General features: G+C 35.6%; 1 protein-coding gene across 6 annotated transcripts in view; it reads left to right on the forward strand.

The window, feature by feature from the left end:
* The window catches only part of FER (FER tyrosine kinase), a 434937-nt gene that overhangs the window by 31142 nt on the left and 376112 nt on the right, over positions 1–27683 (forward strand). For all 6 annotated transcript variants that reach the window (XM_061189502.1, XM_061189501.1, XM_061189497.1 and 3 more), the window contains one exon: positions 7358–7625. In XM_061189502.1, coding sequence (XP_061045485.1) covers positions 7419–7625 — 207 coding nt within the window. In that variant the 5' untranslated portion in view covers positions 7358–7418. The remainder of the gene's footprint in view (positions 1–7357; positions 7626–27683) is intronic.

The following is a 27683-nucleotide window of genomic DNA, read 5'->3' on the forward strand; positions in this document are numbered from 1 at the left end:
TTAAATTTCTTGCCAGCTTATGAAAATTTGTCTTGGAGGAAGAATGAAAGATTTCCTATTTCTATGACACAGCTTTTATTCACTTATTTTTTGATTTTTCTAAGTAAGCATACCTTCCATGGTATATTTGAATTTTTTTTCAATGTTAAAAAAAGGAAATGATTAAAGAAATATTTTTGACAACAATATATCATCTGTGTTAACATAAATCTTCCTTTCTTGGAAGTATTCATTACAGATTAAAGTTTCTTTATGCTATATAAAAACAGTATTTTCTCTGTGTATTTGGAGAATGTAAAAAAGTTTCCAGGGTGTAAAAAAGTTGTGGAGCCAAAAGTTGAAAAACAAGAGGCATTTTAGAACAAATACTTGCATATACCCTTATACTTATAAGAAATACCATGGGAATTCTATTGTCCTGCCAAGGAAACTAGTTATCTGTTTTATATTTTGCTATTTAATAGTGTCCATTTTTGTTTAAGAAGTATGTATTTATAGATCTATTTTATACAGGATGAAATTCTAATTTTTGAAAATATGGCAATTTTTAATGGTTCTTTTAAAGTTTTTAATCACTATTTATGGTGAATTGAAAACTCAACATAACTCACTTGATCTTAAATACCAAGCTGAATGCCATTAAATAAGAAAGATTTAAATAAATTTAAATAGTCAATAATTTTTTTAGGATTTTTACTAGTTTTACCTTTTAAGAAAGATGTTATTTTAAAAGATGCTATGTATTAGTTTTACCTTTTAAAAAGATGAGTATTTTAAAAGGTGCTATTTTAAAATAGACATCTTTGGTAATGACATGCATGTACTTTTGTATAATACTCTATTTCTGCCTGATTTGTACTCAGTATCCACTAAATTATAGAAATTTTTATTTTAAAATCTCATTTACAAATCTTTTAAAAAATGGGTTTGCTCTTGCAATTATTTATAATAAATTGATTGCCTACTGTATATGGGTAGTAATTTTAGCCCGAGTGTTATAAAAGTGAAAACTCTGTAATATTCTTACTTTCATGTAGATCGTAGTTTGATGGGAGAAATATACCTGAACAAATAATTAAAATATACTATGAGAAGTGTTACATTAATCACAGGTACATACATGATCCCTGAGATCTGAGAAAAGGGAACACCTAAGTTGGCTTGGGTAATTATGGTTGTGGGGATGGTCAGAGAAGGTTTCACAGAGAAAACAACTTTACAGTTTAGTTGTTGAAAATTCTGCAGGCAGACAAGGGATAAAAACATTTAGACTGAAGGAACAACATCTGCAAAGGCACAGAGGTATGATCATGAGACATTTAAGGGACCATAGTTAGAAAGTTGTGGTACTATTGTTTGAGGGTGGAAGGCTGTCTGGGGCCAGCTTGGATTACCAGGCAAAGGAGTTTGAATTTTAACCTATAGGTTAGGGTTGTAAACTTAATACCTCGTGTTACAAGTAATAATAGAATTAATACCTAGAATCACTAAGTATCCTAAAGAATGAAGAGGGCTAAGTAGGGATTGTAGGGCATGAGGGGATGCATGTATAATGCTGTGTAGCCTCAAACAGTTAATTCATTTAACAGATTTTTATTGTCTACTGTATATGCAAGGCACTGTTTTAAGCACTGGAGATAATAGTGGGGGAAGAGAACAGAGTAATTCCTTGCCCAATTGGAACTTATATTACAAATCAGTCTGTATTGTACCCCCACCTGCTTGCCCTCTGTCTCTCTTTGTAATTTTTGGCTACAGCATGATTGTATAATTTCCTTGTAATTTATTTTTCATCTTCCTTATGGTTGACATAGGCAGCTCTGCCCTATTACTTGTAGAAGAATGTAGCTAAATTTGTGACACCCTCTCCACATTATTGTTCTTCCCCCGATCTGTAGTTTGAGGTCTGGGCATTACTTTTTTTTTAAAATTGAAATTTCTTTTGAGGTAATTGTAGATTAATATGCAATTATATGAAATAATAATCCCTTGTACATTTGGTCTAGTTTCCCCTCATGGTAACATTTTGCAAAACTATGACAACCAGGATATTAACATTGACATAATCCACTAATCTTATTCATATTTCTCCAGTTTTAATTGTACTCCTTTGCTGTGTGTATGTTAAGTTCTGTAACATTTTATTACTTGTCTAGATTCATGTATCCACCACTACCATCAAGGTACTGAACAGTTCCAACACTACTAGAATCCCTTGTATCCTCCTTCTATAACCGTACTTACCTCCCTTTTTCACCCTGCAGGCCCTAAACCCTGGCTACCCCTAATCTGTCCTTTTCCCAAAATTTTGTCACTTCAAGAATGTTATATAAATGGAATCATACAGTATATAACTTTGTGGGGTTGGCTTTTTTCGTTCAGCAGGATTCCTGGAGATTCGTGCAAGTTGTTGTCTATGTCGATAGACTGTTCCTTTTTAATGTGGGTAGTATTCCATGGTATGCATTCACCTGTTGAAGGATCCCTGTGCTGATTCCAGCTTTTGGCTATTACAAATAAAGCTGCTATGAACATTTGTGTACAGGTTTTTGTGTGAACATATGTTTTCATTTCTATGGCATAAATGTCCAAGAGTGCAATTGCTGGGTCATATGGTAGTTGAATGTTTAGTTTTATAAGAAACCAGAGTGGCTGTACCATTTTTTGTCTACTAACCAGCAACAAATGAATGATCCACTTTTTCCATATCCTTACAAGCATTTGGTCTTGTCATTATATTTTATTTTAGCCATTCTGATAGGTATGTAGTGGTATCTCCATGTGGTTTTAATTGCATTTCCCTGATGGCTAATTTAAGTTGAACATCTTTTCTTGTGCTCATTTGCCATTTTTATATCCTTTTCTGTGAAATATCTGTTCATGTCTTCTGCTCATTTTCTAGTTGGATTGTTGTTGTTTTTAAATGTTGAATTTTAAGAGGTCTTATGAATTGTAGGTACTAGTTCTCTGTCAGATATGTGGTTTGCAAATATTTTCTCCCAGTCTATAGCTTGTCTTTTTCTCATCTTCACATGGGCTTTCACAGGGCAACCTTTTTACTTTTGATGAGCCCAATTTATCAATTTTTCCTTTTATGGATTGTGTTCTTTTGTTTCAAGTCTAAGAACTCTGCCTAGCTTTAGATCCTGAAGATTTCCTCCTGTTTCTTTTTTCTTTTTTCATAGAAGTTTTGCAGTTTTACATTTATGTTTAAGTTTTTAAATTAATTTTTGTGTAAAGTGTTAGGTCAGAGTTCATTCTTTTTTTTCTTTTTTTGGCCTATAGATATCCAATTGCTCCAGTACCATTTATTGAAAAGGCTAGTTTTCCTTCATTGAATTGCTTCTGGACCTTTGTCAAAAAATAGTTGAGCATATTTGTGTGGGTCTATTTCTGGGTTCTCTATTCTGTTCCATTCATCTACTGTCTATCCTCTACTAATACCACACTGTCTTGATTTCTCATTCACCAAGTTGGACATACTTCTTTGAATACTCTTTCAGCCCTACTTTCTTCTCTCCTTCTGGAACTCAGACGATACAAATGTTGCGTCTTCTGTTATTGTCCCGCAGGTCCCCGAGGCTTTGCTTATTCTTCTTATTTTCTGTATATTTTCTCTCTGTTGTTTGGATTGGTTGAATTCTATTCCTCTTTCTTACATTCACTGATTGTATCCTTTGTTGTCTACTATTGAGCTCATCTAGTGAGTTTTTTATTCCTGTTATTGTATTTTTTAGTTCTATAATTTCCATGCTTTTTAGTAACTTCTGGTTTTTGCTTAGATTTTCTAATTTTACAGTTATTTTAAGGGAATTTGTAATTGTTGGTTTATATTTGTTTTAAGAGAATTTGTAATCGATTGTTGAAGCATTTCTATGATGGCTGATTTAAAATCCCTTTCTGATAATTCCAACATCTGATTCATCTTGTTGTTGGCATAAGTTGATTGTCTTTTCTTTTTTAACTTGTGATTATTTTTCTTGGTTCTTGATATGACAGGTGATTTTCAATTGAAGCCTAGATATTTTATCTATTATGTTAGGAGACTCTGGGGCCTATTTCAATCTTTTATTTTTACAGGCAGTCAATCACTCTGGTTAGATTTAACATGCAGTTCTTGGCCTATTTTTGTGGGCTGTGGTTCCAGTGACAGTTTAATTTTTAAACTTTAATTCCTTAAAGTATTTATAATCTCTACTCATTTAATAATTAGACATAATCAGTTAATTATGGAGTTGTTTTTAAAAATTTTTATTATTTGTCATTCCTCAAGGAGTGGTACCATGTATTAAATTATTTTATATTCACCCTGACCTAGACTACTGGTGTACATAAATAAGCCCTTAGGTTGGGCTGGAGTGTTTCTCAGATAGCTGCCAGATTGTTTCCCTTTTTATTCATCTAAGCTCTTCATAATCCTTTTGAAATTCCTAATAATGAGAGAAAAAAGCTATTGTCAAAGCTTTGACCACAGCTAGATGCATTTAGAAGCAGAAGGGATGTTTATTCCAAGCTACGGAATAAAATGAACCACAATCTCAGATATAGTTTTAAAAAAAAAAGCAAAACGTTTCACCTTTCTTTGTCTGGAAAAAAAATGTTTCTTATTCTTCCATTGAAAACATGGTATGAGATAAAGTATATCTTCACTGAGACTTAGTTGAGCTATAAGTAAAATAACAGAAAAATGTTCTTTTCTGTGACCCATAAAGATACAGTATATCAAAGTAAATTTTTTAAAGCTACTACCTACAAAGTGAATAAACTGGAATTATCCTACTTGATATTAAAGTGAATAAGTCAATTACTTTTATTGACTTATTTATGTTAAGGTCCATTTAGTGTCCTGCTTGCAACTTTGGAAACCTTGATGGAGTACATTTTTCCACAACCTTTTTCCCACTCTACTTGTTCGATCATAAAACGAGACAGTTTTCAGTTGGGAAAAAATTGGAATTTGTTTTCTATTTGGAAAACCCACACATTTTTACCATCTCTTTAGATGGTATCACTGAGCTTAGAGAGAGAAACCTTTTCTCATTTTTCTGTATACGTTAGAGGATTTCAGCTGAATTAAATTGACTTCTGATATGATGAGCCAGACTTAAAAATAAAAGATGTGTTTCTTTATTTCTTCTAACTGATCCTAAAAGATTCACTGCTTGAAATTCTAGGAGACTGGAGGGGAAAATAAATTCTATCATAGTTCTTGGGATTTATAGCAAACAAGCAGGAATAACTTTGGGGTGTCTGATAACTGACCTTTAGATGATTATAAGTTATACTGTAGAGACTTTTTTTTTTAACAACCTTGAGCTATAACTCACATGCTGAAGACTTCACCCATTTAAACTGTACAATTTAATGGTTTTTATTCTGTTCACAGAGTTGTGCAACCATTACCACAATCAATTTTAGAACACTCTACTCACCCCAAAAGGAAATCCAGTACCCGTTAGCAGTCACTCCTCATTTCTTCACAAATTTGCCAGCTCTAGTCAATACTAATCTGATTTATGCCTCTAAAAATAGATTTTGGACATTTCATATAAGAAGACAGCAGAACATGTCAGTCTTCTGTGTTTGGCTTCTTTCACTTAGCATGTTTACAAGGTTTATCCATGCTGTAGCTTGTATCAACATTTCATTCATTACCATTGCCAATTTCTTTGTATGGATACATCGTGTTTTATTTATCCATTCATCAGTTGATGAACATTTGGGTTGTTCCCCTTTGTGACTATTATGAATAATTCTGCTCGAATATTCATGCACAAGTTTTTGTGTGGGCATATGTTTTTATTTCTCTTGGGTACATACCTAAGAGTGGAATTTCTGGGTCATATACAATAACTCTGTGTTTAAGTTTTGAGGAACTATCCATTTTACATTTACACCACCAGTATCTGATGGTTCTAATTTCTTCACAGTCTCCAACACTTGATATTATCTGTCTTTTTGATTATGGACATCTTAGTGGTGTGAAGTGGTATCTCATTGTGGCTTTGATTGGTATTTTCCTAATGGCTAATGATATTGAACATCTTTTCATGTGCTTAGTGGACATCTGTAAATCTTATTTGGAGAAATGTCTACTCAGATCTTTTGCCCATTTTTAATTGGTTTGTCTTATTATTGAGTTGTAAGAATTCTTTATATAATCCAGATAAAAGTCCCTGATCAGATATATGATTTGTAAATATTTTCCCCATTCTGTGGTCTTATCACTTACTTGATGGTGGCCTTCGAAGTACAGAAGTTTTTCATTTTGATGAAAACAAATTTACATATTTTTATTTTGTTGCTTGCACTTTTGTGTCATATCTAGAAACCATTGCCTGGACCAAGGTCACGAAGATTTACTACTATATTTTCTTCTGAGAGTTTTATAGTTTTAGCTCTGATATCTAGATCTGTGATTCCTTTAGATTTAATTTTTTGTGTATGGTCTAAGGAGGCATCCTGCTTAACTCTTTTGCATGTGGAATCCAATTGTCCCAGCATCTTTAGTAGAAAAGACTTTTTTTTCCTCCATTGAATAGACTTGGCAGTGAAGTCTGAGTCCTCCAGCTTTGTTCTTTTTCTTCAGGGTGTTTTGGTTTGTTTGTTTATTTATTTGGTTATTCTGGCTTCTTTGCATTTCTTTGTAAGTTTTAAGATTAGCTTGTCAATTTCTGCAAAAAAAAAGCTAGCTTAGATTTTAATATGGATTGAGTTAAGTTTGTAGAACAAGTTGGACAGTATTGCTTTCTTAACAATATTAAGTCTTTTGGATCCATTAACATGAGTCTTTCCATTTATTTAGGTCGTCTTTAATTTTTTTCAACAATATTTTATAATTTTAAGAGTAAAGTTTTGTGTTTATTTTGTAAAATTTATTCCTAAATATTTTATTCTTTTTGATGCTGTTGTAAATGGAATTGTTTTGGAATTGTTTTTTAATTTTGTTTTCAGATTGATCATTGCTAGTATATAGAAATACAGTTGATATTTGTATATTGATCTTGTACCCTGTAATCTTACTGAGCTCATTTATTAGTTCTAATACTTTAAAAATTGTATTTCTTAGGATTTTCTATATATGTCATATCATCTGCAAATAAATATAGTTTTACTTCTTCCATTCCAAATTCATTGGAAATTATTTCACTTATTTCATTGTACTGACTGGAACCTCCATTACAGTGTTGAATAGAGGTGGTGAGATTGGACATTCTCATCTTGTTCCTGAATTTTGGGGGAAAAGCATTCAGTTATAATGTTTTTTTTTTTACTCTAAAAAGAATGGGCCGTAACTTTGCTTTGAAGATTAATTTCCTTTTGATTTAAGATTCTTTTCTTCTGTTTACATACACAGATATGTGCTGATTAGACGGCTCAATTGTGCAGTGTGGAGGATAAGACAGTGCCTTACAAAAATGGGGTTTGGGAGTGACCTGAAGAATTCACATGAAGCTGTGTTAAAATTGCAAGACTGGGAATTACGGTTACTGGAAACAGTGAAGAAATTTATGGCCCTGAGAATAAAAAGTGATAAAGAATATGCATCTACTTTACAGAACCTTTGTAATCAAGTTGATAAGGAAAGTACTATCCAAATGAATTATGTCAGCAATGTATCCAAGGTAAGAAGAATGATTTCATCATTTATTGTCCATAGCATCATAGTTGTCCTAAAGGCAAATAGATCATACTATTGAATAAGCGTACCTAAGTCAGCATTCTAAAATCTTCCAAAATCTTGCTGATTATCAGAATCTCATGGGGAAAGTTTCAAAAATTGTAAAATTTGGACCCAGCTCCTGATATTCTGAGTCAGTAGGTCTGAAATTTTTGAACTTTGAAATCTTTTTTTCCAATAGATGTCCAGATTATTCTAATGATTAGTTAGGTTTGAGAACCCTTACAAATTTCGTTTTCTTTATTACCCTACCTCCTTGGGTTCCTTGAGCCCCGCTGTTTTCTTCTTTTGACACGAACTTTCATTATAACCCACCTTCCCTGCATTCTTCTGTGAATCATTTGTGTTGTGAATCACATGGAGTATTTTAACATGTAGGTGTTCTTTGCTGTCATTTCATTACTAAAATACTAATATATTGATGATTTAATCACACATAAAAATCCTTTGGATAAACAATATGTTTTTTTAGCTCCAAGATTATAAAGTATAATATAAAATTTAAAAATAAGAGCTATAAAAATAAAGGCCAAAATTGCACTGCTAATTGTCCTTTGAAGGCATAAAATATGAAATATTACACACCTTAATAGTTCTTGGATTTTCGCTCTGTTTATTTTCATTGTCTTACTTCACATTTCACTATATTTATTCAAAGTTAAAAATTTTTTTTACCTTACTTGGAAAGTTAAAAAAATTAGTGTGTTTCTTGCACTCATGGGTCTTAGGATTTGAGTAAATTGTAGAAGAAACTCTGTTTCTTATGGGGAATGTGTGTATGTGGTATGTGTGATCAGGTAAAGATCTGTGATTTCGCTGAGAACTCCTAATATTAATATCTTTAACATCCTTTCCTGGGCCAATGAGATTCCCCAAAGAACAATTCTCTAGTCTCTAGTCTGAAGGTAGGGTTGCCAGATGTAGCAAATTAAAATATAGAACACCAGTTAAATTTGCATACAATATTTGAGAAATGCATACACTAAAAATTATTTATTTTTTATCTGAAATTCAAATTTAACTGGTGTCCTGTATTTTGTTTGACTACTCTGTTATGTTATGGGAATAGATAGGGAAAGTAGATTGAGTGTTCGAAGAGTCATATTTTAGTTAATCCTCCTGTTGTTGGCAAGCTGCCTGGTGTCTGAGTCCAAAAGCTCTCTGGTTAATTTTTTCCTCTAGTTTTCTTCTGCACTAGGGGAAGAATAGTTGCATGTCTGTGGGCTGAGCAATAGGAACTAGAATTCTGGCTGTTCCTTATATAGACTGAATCAATCCTTCTGTTTCAGTGCCCTCTCCTTTTTCTTCATTTAGATTTCTCCAGTTCCTGAGCTTTATTGGAGTTATCTGAACCTATAAACTGGTCTTTTCTTCTTTTTCTCCCCCCAGTTTCATTGAGATATAATTGACATACATCACTGTATAGGTTTAAGGTGTATAGCATGATTTTTTTTTTAAAGGGCTTCCTCATTCTTTTATTTTTAATACATTTATTTATTTATTTATTTTTGGCTGCATTGGGTCTTCATTGCTGCGCGCGGGCATTCTCTAGTTGTGGCGAGCGGGGGCTACTCTTTATTGCAGTGTGCGGGATTCTCATTGTCGTGGCTTCTCTTGTTGCGGAGCACGGGCTCTAGGCGGGAGGGCTTCAGTAGTTGTGGCACATGGGTTCAGTAGTTGTGGCTCATGGGCTCTAGAGCGCAGCCTCAGTAGTTGTGGCACATGGGCTTAGTTGCTTCCCAGCATGTGGGATCTTCCCGGATCAGGGATCAAACCCGTATCCCCTGCATTGGCAGGCAGATTCTTAACCACTGCACCACCAGGGAAGTCCAGCATGATGGTTTGATTTATGTTATGTTGTGAAATGATTACCACGGTAGATTTAGCTGATATCCAAATAATAAAAAGAAAAGAAAAAAATTTCTCTTTTTGATAAAAACTCTTAGAAAGCACTCACTTAACAACTCTCTTTATCATACAACAGTGTTAACTATAGTCATCATGCTGTACATTATATCCCTAGTACTTATTTATCTTATAACTGGAAGGTTGTACCTTTTGATCATTTTCCTCCAATTCCCCCTCCCACCATGTGGCTTTTTCTTCTTGACCTCCCCTTTGCTGAACACTTAAGTTTCAACTTTTCCTGATATGCTAATCAGTTACCACTTACATTTTCTAACATTTTGTTGGCAAGTCTTATCTGTGATTGTTGCCTTTTCTATCTTCTTTGTTATTGCGAATTTATACTTTAAGTAACTATATTATATTTTGGTAGGGTTTTGGAAAGGAGTGAAAAATAGCCATGTGTTTTATTTACTATGTTTAACTGAAATTATACTGTTTAGAAAAGTATGGGGCTTCCCTTGGAGGTCCAGTGGTTAAGACTTCCCCTTCCAGTGCAGGCGGTGTGGGTTTGATCCCTTGTTGGGGAGCTAAGATCCCACATGCCTTGCAGCCAAAAAGCCAAAACATAAAACAGAAGCAATATTGTAACAAATTCAATAAAGACTTTAAAAATGCTCCACATCAAAAAAATCTTAAAAAAAAAAAAGTAAGGTAGTGAAAGGAACAAGGAATAGTATTAACAGGTAAGAAGATTGAGGATTTATGAGGTCAGGACAGAGAAGGAGTCATCAATGTGTATACTGAAGTGTCAGGTATTTTGGTGAGGGATAGATGGAGACAAATGCTGAGATAAAGAGGGCAGGAGAATTTGAGGGATGGGAAAGGGGGATAGGAAAAGGTGATAGATTGAGAGGAAGTGGTTTAATTGGTAGTATTGCCTTTCAGAGAGGAAATGTTGAGAGATAACAGTTGAACAATGGTTGGAAACCCAAAGAAAAACAAGGAGTATGTCAGCTTTTCCTCTTAACTCTGAAAATGCATCACACTATTCTGATTATTGTTGCTTTATAGTAATCTCAAAGTTAGATAGTGTAATTTCTCTTTGTGCTTTTTTTTTTTCTTTCCAAAATTGTTTTGGCTACTTTAGTTCCTGTGCATTTCCATATGAATTTTAGAATCAGCTCATCAATTTCTATAAAAAAGCCTACTGAATTTTGATTGAAATGCATTGAATATATAGGTAAATTTTGGGAAAATGTATATCTTAACAGTATTGGAGTTCTAATCCATAAACATGGTGTATATCTTCTTTAATTTTTCTAATTAATCTTATATCAATAGTTTTAAGTATATAGGTCTTTTGGATTTATGTGTATTTCATATTTTTTGATGTTCTCGTAAATAGTATTTTTCCTAATTTTCCGTTTTCCACTGTTCATTGTTATTATGTATGTTAATCTCATAACCTAAACTTTGCAAAATGTACTTATTTGCAGTTGTCTTGTAGAGTCCATTGAATTTTCTACACAGATGATTATATTGTCTGCAAACAAAGAGAATTTTAGTTCTTCCTTTCCAATTTGGATGCCTTTTATTTATTTTTGTGGCCTTCTTGCAATGGCTAAAACCTCTGGTGCAGAGTTCAATAGAAGTATTGACAGCAGACATCTATGTCTTGTTCCTGATCTTAGGGGAAAAGCGTTTAGTCTTTCACTATTAAGTATGATGTTAATTTTGAGTTTTTGTAGATATCTTCTATAAGCTTATAGAAATTCCCTTCTGTTCCTGCCTAGCTGAGAGCTTTTTCATTAATTGTTGTTGGATTTTGTCAAGTGGTTTGTCTTCTTCTGCTTAGGCGATTGTGTTGTTTTTTCTTTTCAGTTTGATAATATGTTGAAATGTATTGATTGATTTTCAGACGTTTCAAACATTTGAAGATTGTTAAAAAAAAACCTTCCCACTTCATCTTTTTGTATTATGCTTGTTTTTATGTCATTGGATTCAATTTGCTAAGAAATTTTTTTGGAGAATTTTTGTATCACTGTTGCTGAGGGATATAGATCTACAGTTCCTTTTCTTGTAATATTGTCTGGTTTTGGTAGCATAGTAATAAGGCTGGCTTCATAAGACAAGTGGGAAGTATTTTCTTCAATTTTCTGGAGAAGTTTATGTAGAATTGGTTTTATTTCTTACTTCGGTGTGTGATAGAATTCACCAGTGAAGTCATCTTGGCCTAGAGTTTTCTTTGGGAGAAGGTTTTTAGTTATAAATTTAATTTTTAAAATAAAGGGCTATTCATATGATCCTTTTCTTCTTCAGTGAACTATAAGGAATTTGTTTATTTTTGCCTAAGTTGTCAATTTTTTTAGTGTTGTTTATTATTTTGCCTTATTGTCTGTTTAATATTTGGAGAATCTGTAGTAGTCTTATCTCTCTCATTCCTGATATTGATAATTTGTGTCTTCTTTTTTTTTTTTCTTGATTGGACTGGCTAGAGGTTTCTCAATTTTACTGATGTTATATGAGAACCAACTTTTGATTTCATTCATTGTATATTGATATTCTGTTTTCTATTGCATCGATTTCTGCTCTGAAATCTATTAATTTTTTTTCCCCATTTAATTTTTGTTTCATTTGCTCTTTTTCTCCCCTGGATTAATAAAGTAGAAGTTGAGATCACTGATTTAAGACTGTTCTTCTTCTGTAATGCGTACATCCTTATAGTGTTCTTAATTTTTTCTGAGTACTGTTTTAGCTGCATCCCAGAAAATTCTCATATGGTTATTTTCATTTTTTTCAGTTCAGAATACATTTTAATTTCACTTTTGATTCCTTCTTTGACCCATGTATTCTTTCAAAGTCTCTTATATAATTTCCAAGTAGTTGTTTTTTTTTCTAGAGATATTTTTGTTACTGATTTCAAATTGAGTTCCACTGTTTTCAAAGATCCTATTTTATATGACTTGAATCCTTTTAAATTTATGGATACTTGTTTCATGGCCCAGAGTATGGTGTTTCTTGGTAACTCTTTCATGTGCACTTTATACTCTGCTGTTGTTGTTTGCAGTGTTCTTATAAATGACAATTAGGTCGAGTATGGTTGTTCATAGTAGTGTTTCAAGTTGTTTATTTCTTTACTGATTGTTTTTTTATTTTAAAGAATATGGATACACTTTTTTTTTTTTTAATTTATTTGGCTGCATTGGATCTTAGGTGTGGCACATGGGATCTTTGTTGTGGCATGCGGGGTCTTTCATTGCGGTGTGCAGGCTCTTCGTTGCGGTGTGTGGGCTTCTCTCTAGTTGTGGCGCATGGGCTCCAGAGTGCCTGGGCTCAGTAGTTGTGGTGCGCAGTCTCAGTAGTTGTGGTGTGCAGGCTCTAGAGCATGTGGGCTCAGTAGTTGCAGTGCATGGGCTTAGTTGCCCCATGGCATGTGGGATCTTAGTTCCCCAACCAGGGATCGAACTGCGTCCCTTGCATTGGAAGGTGGATTCTTAACCACTGGGCCACCAGGGAAGTCCCTGTTTACTCATTTTTGTCCACCTGTTCTATCAGTTATTGAGAGAGTGGTGTTGAAATCTCTGATTATAATTGTGATTAAGTCTGTTTCTCCCTGCAGTTTGATCAGTTTTTATTTCATGTATTTTGAATCTCTGTTAAGAAGTACATAAATGTTTAGAGTTGTTCCTTTTTTTGACAAATGAATTAACCAACCTTCCTTCCTTCCTCTCCTTCATGTTAGGATAGTTATTTTGTTTTGTTTTGTTTTTAATTCCAGTAAACCTGGTACCTAACATTTTGGTTTCAGGTGTACAACATAATCTGTATTTGTATATACCATAAAGTGATCATTGCAATAAGTCTAGTTATCATCTGTCACCATATAATTGACCCTTTCACCCTTTCCACCTACACCCCAATCCCTTTCCCCTCTGATAATCACCAGTCTGTTCCTGTACCTGTGAGTTTTATTTTCTTTGCTTATTTGTTTTGTTTTTTTAAATTCCACATATAAGTGAAATCATACGGTGTTGGTCTTTCTCTGACTGACTTATTTCACTTAGCATAATAGCCTCACAGCCCATCCATGTTGTCATAAGTGGCAAAGATTTCCTTCTTTTTTATGGCTGAGAAATATTCCATTGTGTATATATATCACATCTTCTTTATCTCTTCATCCACCAATGGACACTTAGGTTATTTCCATATCTGGCTAATTTAAACAATGCTACAGTGAACATAGGGATGCATATATCTCTTTTAGTTAGAAGAAGTGGAATAACTAGAGCATATGGTAGTTCTGTTATTATTTGAGGAACCTTCATATTGTTTTACATAGTAGCTGCACTAAATTACATTCTCACCCACAGTGTGTGAGGGTTCCATTTTCTCTACAAATTCTCCAATACTTGTTATTTCTTGTCTTTTTGACAATAGCCATTCTGACAGATATGTGGTAATATCTCATGTGGTTTTGATTTGCATTTGCCTAATAGCTGGTGATCTTCAGCATCTTTTTACCTACCTGTTGCCCATCCATATGTCTTCTTTGGAAAAATGTCTATTCATATCCTCTGCCTGTTTTTAAATTGGATTTTGTTGTTGTTTAGTTGTATGAGTTCTTTATGTGTTTTGGATATTAGCCCGTTATTGGATATATGATTTGCAAATATCTTATCCTATTCTGGAGGTTGACTTTTTTGTTTTATTGATGGTTTCCTTTGCTGTACTGAAGCTTTTTAGTTTGATGTAGTCCCAATTGTTTATTTTTGCTTTTGTTGCCATTGTGTTTGAATCAGATCCAAAAAATACCTCTAAGAGTGATGTCAAGGAGCTTACTGCCTATGTTTTCTTCTAGGAGTTTTATGGTTTCTGATCTTACATTCAAGTCTTTAATCAATTTTGAGTTGATTTTTGTGTATGGTGTAAGATAGTCATCCAGTTTTATTCTCTTGCATGTGGATGTTGGGTTTTCCCAACACCATTTATTGAAGAGACTGCCTTTTCCCATTGTATATTTTTGCCTCCTTTGTTGTAAATTAATTGACCATATATGTGTGGATTTATTTCTGGGCTCTCTATTCTGTTGATCTGTGTGTCTTATGCCAATACCATACTATTTTGATTACTGTTGCTTTGTAGTATAGTTTGAAATCAGGCCGCATGATACCTACAGCTTTGTTCATTCCTTCCTTCTTTCTGTCCTTCCTTCCCTCCCTTCCTTCCATCCCTCCCTCCCTCCCTCCTTTTCTTGGGGACTTTGGTCCCATACAAATTTTAGAATTATTTATTCTAGGTCTGTGCAGAATGCCATTGGAATTTTGATAGGAATTTCTTGATATTATTTCAGTCTTCTTAAATTTATTGCGACTTTTTTGTGGTCTAACATGTGGCCTATCCTTGAGAATGCTCCATGTGCCCTTGAGAAGAATGTGTATTCTGCTGCTTTTGGGTGGAATGTTCTATATATTTCTGTTAAGTCCATCAGGTCTGATGTTTCATTTAAGGCTGATGTTTCCTTATTGATTTTCTGTGTAGATGATCTATCCATTGATGTAAGTGTGGTTAAAGTCTCCAACAATTATTGTATTGCTGTCAGATTTTCCCTTTAGGCCTGTTAATAGTTGTCTTATATATTTAGATTTTCCTATGTTAGGTGTGTAAATATTTACAAATGTCGTATCCTCTCATTGAATTGACCACTTTATATTATGTAATGCCTTTCTTTGTCTTTTATTATGTTCTTTGTTTTAAAGTCTGTTTTGTCTAATGTAAGTATAGGTATACCAGCTTTCTTTTCATTTCCATTTGCATGGAATATCTTTTTCCATCCTTTTGCTTTCAGTCTGTGTGTTCTTAAACCTGAAGTAAGTCTCTTCTTGGTAACATATAAATTATTCTTTTATTTTTTTAAATTTATTTTTTTATCTGTTCACCCACTCTGTGTCTTTTGATTGGATAATTTAGTCCATTTGCATTGAAAGTAAATATTGATAGGTATGTACTTGTTGCCATTTTGTTGATTGTTTTCTGGATGTTTTTGTAACTTCTCTATTCCTTTTTTCATCTCTTGCTCTCTTCCCTTGTAGTTTGATGAATTTCTTTAGTGTTATGTTTAGATTCCATTCTCATTATCTTTTGTGTGTCTGCTGTACATTTTGCTTTGTGGTTACCATGAGGTTCACATATAACAATCTATATGTTTGGCAGTCTATTTTAAGTTGTAGCAACTTACATTTGAACACATTCTAAAAACTTTAAATTTTTATTCTGCTCAGTCATGTTTTATGTTTTTGATGTCATATTGTACATCTTTTTATTTTATGTATTCTTTAACTAATTATTGTAGTTTCAATTAATTTTACTACTTTATCTTTTAACCTTCTAATTGCTTCCTATGTGATTAACCCACTACCCTTACCATATATTTGCTTTTAGCAGTGAGATTTTTACTCTCATATATTTTTCTGTTATTAGTTAGCACCCTTTTGTTTCAGCTTAAAGAAGACCCATTTACTTTTCTCATGAAGTTGGTTCAGTGGTGATGAACTCCTTTAGCTTTGCTTATTTAGAAAACTCTTTATCTCTCCTTCAGTTCTGAATGATAGCCTTGTCAGGTAGAGTGTTCTTGGTTGTAGGCTTTTCCCTTTCATCACTTTAAATATGTTGTGCTACTCCCTTCTGGCTTACAGAGTTTCTGCTGAAAAATCAGCAGATAGTCTCATGGAGATTCCTGTTTATGTGACAAGTTGCTTTTAAGATTCTCTCTTTAACTTCTGACATTTTAATTATAATTTATCTTGGTGTTCATCTTATTTGGCATTCTCTGTGCTTCCTGGACCTGAATGTTTCCTTAGGAAAGTTTATGGCCATTATTTTTTCAAATAAGTTTTCTGCCCCTTTCTCTCTTCTCCTTCTGGGGCCCCCTATAATGTGAATGTTATTCTGCTTGGTGTAGTCTCATATGTTTCTTAAGTTACCTTTACTTTTTAAAATTCTTGTTTCTTTTTGCTGCTTGTTTGGGTGAGTTCCTCTGCCCTACCTTCCAGGTTGCTGTTTTGTTGTTCTACTTTAGCTAGTCAGCTGTTGAACCCCTTTAGTATATTTTTCAGTTCAGCTATTGTGTTCTTCAGTTCTGTGACATCTGTTTAGTTTTTAAAAATATTTTCTATCTATTTGATATAGCTCTCACTGTGTTCATTCATTCTTCTTTTGAGTTCAGTGAGCATCTCTTTTAACTCTATATCAGGTATATTACTTATCTCTGTTTTATTAAGGTCTTTTCTGAGGTTTCATCTTATTCTTTTGTTTGGAACATATTCCTCTGTTTTTATCTTTTGCTTGACTCTGTGTAATTGTTTCTGTGTATTAGGCAAAATAGCTACCTCTCCCGGTCTTGAAGAACTAGGCCTTATGTAAGAGATGGCTCTTATCATTCAACCTTGCTCTAGTTCTTGGTTGTCTCTGGAACCTATGTGATTGTCTGATTAGTCTGATTTATTCTTGATAGGTCTTGCTTACTGAGGGTGTGCCAAGACCTGTCAGTGTTCTAAAGGGAGTGATCCTAGTCAGCCTAGATTCAGGCTGATTGGAAGCCTGTTTCTCAGACAATAGCATTTGAAGTATGCAGATAGATGTATAAAGTCCTATGCAACGACAATTGTATACCCTGCCAACCTCCAAACTGAGGTCCAGATATGTCCCCTTGGCAGCAGTTGGAAGAATTGGGGTTTCAGATGAGTGTATAAGCTTCTTTCTGGGAGGTACCAGCATGCTGTGGTGAGGCCAAGACAGGGTGCACAGGTGGTGTCTCCTTGCCTACATTCCCAAAGAGCACCTATGTAGCCTTTAGATGTATTGCAAACCTGAAGGCTGCCCCTCAGGTTGAAGCTCCAGGACAATTAAGGGGCCTTTTTCATGTGCAGATCAGGGATGTTTCAGTCTGCTGTTTATGTAGTGTCCTGGGTGTGGTATTCTGCCCAGAACTATCTTTCTGATTGTTACGGCAGAACCTGGCAATCAGGAGTCCCCTGTGTAGACTGTGCTTTAGGGAGGCTGTAAGAGAGTATTGCGGGCAGGGCGTGCCCTCAGCTTTAGAGAGGCCAGGAAAGAGTGCTGGGGGAGAGGCACGCCTGCAGTTTTCACAATATTTGAGGAAAGTGTTGGGAATGGGGCATGCCTTCCGCTCTAGGGAGGCCTGGGATGAGCATTTTGGGTGGGATAGACACTTGACTTTAGAGAGGTTTTGTGCTCGCCCACTTGCAATAGCAGGGTGGTGGGAGAGTGCAAAAATGGTACTCTTCAGTGGCACCATCCATGGCGAAAATCCCAGTTAATCCCTGTCCCTCCAGCAGATGCTTTAAGGTTATCAACCAAATCTCCTTTATACATAATCCAGTCACTTTTCAAACTTGCATTTGTGCTTCTTCCTGGAACCAGTGAATCCACACATGAGCCCCTCAATAGGAGTATCTAAGATTCACGCAGCCCCCTGGGCCCCCTGGATGTAAGCCCCATTGGTTTCTAAAGCCAGATATTTTGGGGCCTTGTCTCTCTGGTGCAGATCCCAAGGGCTGGGGTGCCCAGTGTGGGGCACAAACCCTTTGATCCTTAAAGAGAGGCTCTGGACTTGTGAGATGCCTCCCTGCTGTGTGTCACTGCACTGGGGGATAGGGTTTTAGAGTCACTGCATCTCTGCCTCTACTACCCATCTTGCTGTGGTCCCTTTATCCCTTATTGTGGAGGGCGCCGTTCAGTTAGTTTACAGTTCTTTTTACCTGGAATTATTACTTATGTAGTTGTAGATTTGGTGTGTCGTGGGAGGAGGTGAGTTCAGGGTCTTCCTATGCCGCTTTGTTGGACTCCGCCCCTCCTTGCTCTTTAATAAGCCTATCAATGAGTTAACTAACTCTCTCCCTGAACTCTCCTATTCCAACAGTGTCACTTCCTCCTCGCTTCTTCTTCCTCTGGCAATGTCACTTCCTGTCTCACCAGTATTTCAAGTTAAACATGCCGGTGTATGCCAATCCTTTTATCTTTTCATACCTGCCAAAACTCAGATCTTCCTTTTGCCCCACACCTGTACTTAGGATGGAGGAATTGGAGAGAAGGAAACAGAAACCAAGTAGCTGAGCCATTTCCATGTTGAAAATGAGCAAGTCATAAGTGAATCATTGTAATAGTTCAATTTGAATCTTTTAAAATATTTTCCATTTCTCTACTTAATATATTTATTCTTTCTTTTAGTTTCATGAACATATGGAATACAGTCATAGTGACTCTTTTATTCTCCTTGTCGTCTATCCTTGGTGTTATTTCTGGGCCAGCTTTGACTGCCTGATTTTTCTGCTCATTTTTGGTTGTATTTTCCTGCAACTGCGTGCTCTTGATGCCAGGCATTATGAATTTTACCTTATTAGGTGCTGAATATTTTTACCTTTCTTTAACTATTCTTGAGCTTTGGGATATGATTAAATTACTTGGACACAGCTTGATCTTTTTGTCTCTTGTTTTTTACATTTGTTAGGTGGACAAGCAGTATGTATAGTCTAGGGTAAATTTATCTCCTCTCCTGAGGCAAGATCATTCTCAGTATCCAAAGGATGCTCCCCATATTATGAGGTTTTAAACTCTGGCTGTTGGGACCTGGTACAATTCCGTGATACTATGTGAGCTCTAGACAGTGTTTCCTGTAATCCTTATTGGTGGGTTATTTCCACGGCATAGAGTAGTTTCCTTATGCCCTGAGCTAATCAGTACTTAGCTAAAAAAATCAAGGGTGAGTCTTTGCAGGTCTCTAGAGTTTTCTCTTTGTGCAGCTCTCTTCTCTCTAGTACTCTGTCCTTGTCTCTTCACCAGTACTCTGACTATGTTGGTGTCTCTGTGCTCTGAACAGTCTCTTTAACTTGCAGAGATTACTGAGTTCTGCTTGGCTCTTCCTCCCTGGACCATATCCTGGACATTTTCTCCATTCAGTAAGCTGGGATAATCTTAGCGTTCAGTTCATTTATTTATAGTCTCTCAGGGTTCACTGTCCTTCCTTGCCTGATGTCCAGTGGCTTGAATGCTATCTTACATTTTTGTCCAGTTTTTAGTTGTTTTATGCAGGAGAATAAATTTATGCCTGTTTCTCTATCTTGATGGAAGCAGAAGTCTTGCAACAGTGATTTATATGTCTTTACTTAAAAAAAATTAAAACGTGCAGCAGAGTTTCAAGAATAGAACAAAGATTCCCCTATGAACTCTACTGTATTTATTAATTGTTAACATTTTGCCATATTTGCTCTGTGGTTTCCTTTCTCTCTCAATATAATTTGTGTTTTATATATATAATTTTTGGGGGAATGATTTGCAAGTTAGTTGAAGACATCATGTCTCTTTATTCTTAAACATTTAAGCATGTATTTTCTAAGAAGATATCCACAATGTAATGATCAAATTTGGGAAATTTACCATTGTTACCATGCTATTATCAAAAATATATCGCATATCCAGCTTTTGTCAACTGTTCCAATAATGTCCCTTTTGGCAAAAATTTTTTTTCATCCTCATTCAGGATCTAATAGAGAATCACTTATTTCATTTAGTTGTTAGGTTTCTTCAGTTCCTTTAATCTGGAACATGTGTGTGAGAAGTCACACTTTGTGCTTTGGTAATTTTTCTTTTTTACTTAAAGTTATTTTTGAAGTGTGTACATTCTGCCTTTAATCCTGAGGGCATGGTTTAGTGTGGTTTTATTTTTACGTTTTTGTTGTTTGTATTGTTCTTGGAAGAAATATTGGGAGATAGACGTGTAGGTAGCCATGTTTTCTTTCAATTACCTGGACTGTTTCCCTAACATTCTTTGAATACTCTATATTTCCTGGCATACTAAAATATTCCAGGCTCATCTTTTGAATGTTTCCTTTTCCTTCAATAAACCCTTTCCCCGAGGGATCCTGGTTCCTTTTGGTAGTGAGAATATTTAGATATTCAACCAAGTTACTCTGTTGGGATATTATGTCTGACAGTATTTTGCAGTCACAAGTATTGCTGCAGTGAATAACTTTGTTACAGATGTGTTTTTGTATCTTTATGAGTATCTTTAAGGTACATTCCTGGAAATGGGATTTCTAGGTCAAAGTGTAAATGTCTATGTAGTGTTGCTATATATTGTCAATATAAATTTCCTTTATAGCTTTTGTACCATTTTGTATATCTACTGGGAATATATGAAACTACCAGTTTCTACTTAATCTGGGCAAGAGAGTATGTTGTCAAACTTACGAATTTTTATTAATATGATAGGTAGAAATGATACCTAGTATAGCTTTATTTTATATTTCTCTAATTGTGAGTGAAATTAAACATCTTTTCATATTTTAATAGCTATTTTAGTTTGAGGACTTGTTTTATTCTGTGCTAAAGGTGAATTTTACTTTGTGTTTCTTTATTCATCTAAAATTACACCTGTCAGAAATAAAAGGCATCCAAATGGGAAAGGAAGAAGTCAAGTTGTCTCTCTTTGTGGAGGACATGATATCATACAGTAAGTCCCCTACATATGAACCTTCAAGTTGTGAACTTTTAAAGATGTGAATGTGTGTTCACATGTCCAATCACGTAAGTTAGTTCACGTGTCTGGTGTACATTGTCACATGCGTGCATCTCTGCAAGTGGTTGTGCATTTGTGTACTTTACTGTACAGTACTGAATAGAGTAGTAAAGTAGTACAGTATCTTTATTTCAAGCCCAGGATGTCCGGAAGCCAGCGTAAAAGCAGCAGTGATGTAGCTGGTACTGCTAAGAAGTGCCAAGCGATAACGATGGAAACAAAAGTGAAAATAATTGAGAGAGTGGAGCAACAAGATGAAGAAGAAGTAACTGAAGAATCGAAGAGATTCACAGTGCAGGAAATGGCAAAGGGATTTTCTTTTTTTGAGGAGGCACTGTTTTTGAGGCACAGGACCTGAACATAGAACGGTACACAAAGGTTGCAGTAGCCGTTCAGAATGCAATCCAGGGCTACCATGTCATCTATGACGAGAAAAAAAGAGCTATTACCCAGACATCACTGGATAATTTTTTCAAGAGGGTAGATAGAATTGAATCCAGGAAGGAAGCGCAGAACCTGTGCCATCCACATCAGGTGTGAGTGAAATTGCAACTTGCCCTCCGTCTCCTATTGCTGATGATCCTTCAGCTCTACCATCTCCCACCTCCTCTCCCTCCTCCAGTCAGTAACTCTTCTTGCCTGTTCACTCGATGCCAGCCCCTGTATGCCAGCTGTTGTACTGTACTACTGTACTTTTCAAAGTACTATACTGTAAGATTAAAAATGTTTTCTTTATTTTGTGTGTTTGTTTTTTATGTATTATTTGTGTGAAAAATATTATAAGCCCATTACAGTACAGTACTGTATAGCTGATTTTGTTAGTTGGGTACTTAGACTAACTTTGTTGGACTTATGAACAAATTGGACTTACAAATGCAGTCTCGGAACGGAACTCGTTCATATGTAGGGGACTTACTGTATATAGAAAATAATAAAAATACTACCAAGAAACTAATAGATGAATTTGGTAAAGCTGCAGGATTAAAAAAAAAATCAATGTACAAAAATCTGTTTTGTTTCTATACACTAATGAACTATCTGAAAAAGAAAGACAATAATTCCATGTACAATAGCATAATAAAATTAAAATCCTTAGGAAAAAATTTAACCAAAAAGGGAAAGACCTGTACACTGAAAATTGTAAGACATTGATGAAGGAAACTGAAGAAGACACAAATAAATGGAAAGACATTCTGTGCTAATGAAATGGAAGAATTAGTATTGCTAACATGTCCTTACTTCCCAAAGCCATCTATAGATACAGTGCAGTCCCTCTCAAAATTTCAATGGCATTTTTCACAGAAATAGAAAAACAATCCTAAAATTCATATAGAACCACAAAGACCCCAAATAGCCAAAATAATTCTGAGAAGGTAGAACAAAGCTAGATACAATTCCTGATTTCAAAATTTATTATAAAGCTATAGTAATCAAACGAGTGTGGTACTAGCATAAAAACAGACACATAGACCTATGGAACAGAACTGAGATCCCAGAAATAAACCCTTGAATATATGGTCACCTAAGATTTGACAAGGGAGCCAAGAATAGTCTTTTTAATAACTGATGTTGGGAAAACTGAATATTTCCATGCAAAAGGATGAAATTGGACCCCTGTCTTATACCACTCACAAAAATTAACTGGAAATGGATTAAAAACTTAAATGTAAGACCTGAAACTGCAAAGCTACTAGAAGAAAACATAGGGAAAAAAACCTCCTTGACATTGTTCTTGGCAACAATTTTTTGGATATGACACCAAAAGCTCAAGCAACAAAAGCAAAAATAAATAAGCAGCAAAAGCATTAATAAAAAGCTTCTGTACAGCAAGAAACTATCAGCAAAATGAATAGGCAACCTACAGAATGGGAGAAAATATTTGCAAAAATCTATTTCATAAGGAGTTAATATCTAAAATATAAGGAACTCATTTTACTCAAGAGCAAAAAAACAAGTAATCCAATTAAAAAATTATCATGTCAGCATGAGGTACTTCCTTTGTCTCTCCATTTTAATCTACAACCAGTAAAATCCATAACTCAACAAATGTGCCTCTGTCCGAAACACTAGGATGCTGGAGAATTCCACATATCTGTACATCTAAAACGTGGGTGTCTTGGAACACATAGAGGAGGCATAGAGGGAACACTGAAGGCAGCACTGTAATCTCAGACCCCTGGCCACAGAGTCTGAGCCTGCAACCCAAGAGAACCTGGTAGCATTAGGGGATGCAGCACACACAACACCAGCTTCCTGGCTGCAGAGGCACTCACAGCTCCTAGGAACTGGACAGCAGTGGCGGTGGAGCCTGCAACCACATCTGTCCAGCTTCAGAAGTGCCCACCACTCCAGTCCCTCCCCACTTCACCCACAATAGCAGAGCCTGCACACCCTAAAACTCTGGTCACAGGAAAGACAGCTGTAACCATGGCTTCCCTCCAACCCCCCCAGCCCCCAAATCCATGGCAGCAGAGCCTGCTACCCAGGAGACTGAACGTGGGAGAGGCACCTGACATTGTGCCCCAGGGGGTGACACTGTTGACACCAGCAGCAGTAAGGCATCAGTAACCCCAGAGGCACAAGCAGTGACATCTAGGGCACTGGGTGACACCTCTCACCCAGGTGGTGCAAAGTGGAAAGTGCCAACTCTCGAGTATAACTGGAGGCAGCTCAGGTGAGACAAGCCAAAAACTTGTGCTATAGTGCCACCTACTGGAAAACAAAAGGCCTCTAATTACTAACCTATTGAATCCCTAGAATCAAGGTTTTTTTTTTTTTCTCTAAAAGCTTTACCTAAAGGAAGAAGGGTATTTGCTGCTTCAGATACGCTGGCAGAGGAACAACTCATCAAGCACTGTGAAGAACCATGGTAACACGGCATCACAAAAAGAAAATGACAATTCTTCAGAAACTGAACTTAGTCATAGAGTATTGCAATGTAACTGATAGAGAATTCAAAATAGCTGTCATGAAGAAACTCAGTGAGCTACAAGAAAACTCAGAAAGGCAGTTTTATGAGGGATAAAATTAATGACCAGAAAGAATACTTTACCAGAGAGATTGAAACTCTAAAAAAGAACCAAACAAATTCTGGAGTTAAAGAAGTCAATAATTGAGATGAAGAATTCACTAGAAAGCTTTGGAAGTTGAGCAGACCATATGGAAGAGAATTAGCAAGCTCAGAGATAGAAATCTAGAGATGGTATGGTTAGAAGAGGAGAGAGCATTAAGATATTAAAAAAAAAAAAAGGGGGGCTTCTTTTGTGGAGCAGTGGTTAAGAATCCGCCTGCCAATGCAGGGGACACAGGTTCGAGCCCTGGTCTGGGAAGATCCCACATGCTGCGGAGCAACTAAGCCCATGCACCACATCTACTGAGCCTGCGCTCTGGAGCCTGCACGCCACAACTACTGAAGCCTGCGCACCTAGAGCCCATGCTCCGCAGCAAGAGAAGCCACCGCAATGAGAAGCCCGCACACTGCAACAAAGAGTAGCCCCCGCTCGCCGCAGAAAGCCTGCGCACAGCGGTGAAGACCCAATGCAGCGAAAAATAAATAAATTTATATATTAAAAAAAAAAAGAAATTCTATGAGAACTCTTCAACTCTATTAGGAAGGGCAACATTAGAATAGTGGGTATCCCAGAAGGAGAAGAGAGGCAAAAGGGAGCAGAGAGTTTAATTAAAGAAATAATAGCTGAGAACTTCCCAAACCCGGGGAAGGAACTGGTTATCCAGTACATGAAGCTAAGAGAACTCCTTATAACCTCAATACAAAAAAACCTTCTCCAAGACACAGTATGTTAAAATTCTCCAAAGTAAATGCAAAAAAAGAAAAAAAAACTGTTAAAGGCATCCAGGGAAAAAAGGATGGTAACCTACAAAAGAGCCCACATTCCGCCATCAGCACATTTCTCAGCAGAAACTCTATGGGCCTGGAGAGTGTGGAATGACATACTCAAAATATTGAAATATAAAAGGTGTCAGCCAAGAATACTCTGTTCAGCAAAGTTATCCTTCAGATATGGAGGAGAAATAAAGGCTTTCCTAGCAGGGAGTTAGTCTATCACCAGTAGACATGCTTTATAAGAGACGTTGACGTTTCTGCTCTTCTCCTAAAAAAGAAAAGCAGAAGTGCACAAAACTACGAATAAGGTGATAAATAGACAGAATCAGGAAATTGCAACCCTATGTCAGAATAGGTTGTTAAACACTTGATTATTGGATAAAGGTTAGAGGGAAAAAACAGTAAAAAAAAAAAAAATTATGGCTACTTCAATTTGGTAACGAACTCACAACATAAAAGGGATAATTTGAGACAACAAAAATATAAAAGTAGAAGAGGAAAAGGATGGAACCCCCTGTAAGCAAATGAAGATAAGATGCTATCCAGCAGAAAAAAGGACTATTTTATCTATGAGATATTTTATACAAGCCCTCATGGTAACCACAAAACAAATCTAGAGCAGAGACATGAAACATTAAAAAAAGGAAACTGAGAAAAATCTCATGGAAAACCATTAAACTAAAATAGCAGATAGAAACACAGGAAAAAGAAACAATGGCGATATAGAGCAACCAGAAAACAAAAGATAAAATGGCAGTACTGAGTACTCATTTATTAATAATCACCCTCAATTAAATAGATTGAATAAAAAGTCACATTATGGCTGGATGGATTAAAAAATAAGACCCAACAATATGGTGCCTCCAGGAGACTCATCTCAACTCTAAAGACAAGCATAGGCTCAAAGCGAAGGGATGGAAGAAGCTACTTCAAGCAAATGGCAGCCAAAGGACAGTGAGTGTCACCATACTCATATCAGACAAAATACAGTAACAAGAGACAAAGATGGACATTGTATAATAATAAAGGGGGCAACTCATCAAGAAGACATAGCAGTTATTAATGTATATGTACCTGACATAGGAGCACCAAAATATATAAAGCAATTATTAACAGACCTAAAGGGAGAAGTTGATAGTGTTACAATGATAGTGGGGGCCTTTAACACCCCAGTTACATCAATGAATAGATCATCCAGACAAAAAGTCCACAAGGAAACAGCAGCCTTAAATGAAACTTTAGATCAGATGGAGTTGTTAGATTTATATAAAACATTCCATCCCAAAGCAGCAAAATACATATTCTTCTTGAGCGCACATGGAACACTCTCAAGGATAGACCATATGTTGGGGCACAAACAGTCTCGATAAATTTAAGGAGATTGAAATCATATCAAGCATCTTTCTAATAACAATGGTATGAAAGAAACTAGAGATCAATTACAAGAAGAAAGGTGGAAAAATCACAAATATGTGGAGATTAAACAGCATGTTCCTGAGTAACTGTTGGATCAATGAAGAAATCAAAGGAGAAATAAAAAAATACCTGGTGACAAATAAAATTCAAATAAGACATACCAAAAATTTATGGGGTGTGCCAAAAGCAGTACTAAGTGGAAGTTTATAGCAATACAGTCCTGCTTCAAGGAACAAGAAAAATCTCAATCTAACCTTACATATAAAGGAACTAGAAAAAGAAGAACAAACACAGTCCAAAGTCAGTAGAAGGAAGGAAATAAAGATCAGAGCAGAAGTAAATGAAGTACAGACTAAAAAGAAAATAGAAAAGATGAATTAAACTAAGATTTTGTTCTTTGAAAAGGTACAATATTGACAAACCTTTAGCTAGACTCACTAGGAAAAAAGAGAGAAGGCTCTGGTAAATAAAATCAGAAACGAAAGAGGAGAAATAGCAGTGGATACCATAGAAATACAAAGGATTATGAGAGAATATTATAAATTGCCATACACCAACAAGTTGGACAACCTAGAAGAAATGGATAAAAATTTCAGTCATACCATACAGTCTTCTAAGACTGAATCACAAAGAAATAGAAAATCTGAATAGACTGATCAATAGGAGATTGAAACAGTAATCAAAAATATCCCCCAAAACAAAGTCCAGAACCAGATGGCTTCACTGAAGGTTCAAAGAAGATTTAATAACTGTCCTTCTCAAATTCTTCTAAAAAATTGAAGAGGAGGGAATGCCTCAACTCATTTTATGAGGCAAACATTACTCAGATACCAAAACCGGACAAGGACAACACAAAAAAAGAAAATTACAGGGCATTATCTCTGATGAACATACTTGCAAAATTCCTCAACAAAATATTAGTAAACCAAATAAACAATACAGCTGACCCTTGAACAACGCAGGTTTTGAACTTCACAGGTCCACTTATACATGGGTTTTTTTCTGTAGTAAATACAGCACTATATGGTATGTGTTTGGTTGAATCCACTGGTGTGGAACCATGGATATGGAGGGCCAACTGTGGGACTTGAGTATCAAGAAGGTTTTGGTGTCTGTGGCAAATCATGGAACCAATCCCCTTTGGATACTGAGAGACAGTTGTACGTTAAAAGGATCATACACATACACATACACATCAAGTATGATTTATTCCAGGGATGCAAGTATGGTTTGACATCCACAAATCAATCAATGTGATTCACCACATTAATAAAATGAAGGATAAAAATCGTATGATCATC

Source organism: Eubalaena glacialis, chromosome 4 (assembly GCF_028564815.1).
Source record: "Eubalaena glacialis isolate mEubGla1 chromosome 4, mEubGla1.1.hap2.+ XY, whole genome shotgun sequence".
NCBI lineage: Eukaryota > Metazoa > Chordata > Mammalia > Artiodactyla > Balaenidae > Eubalaena > Eubalaena glacialis.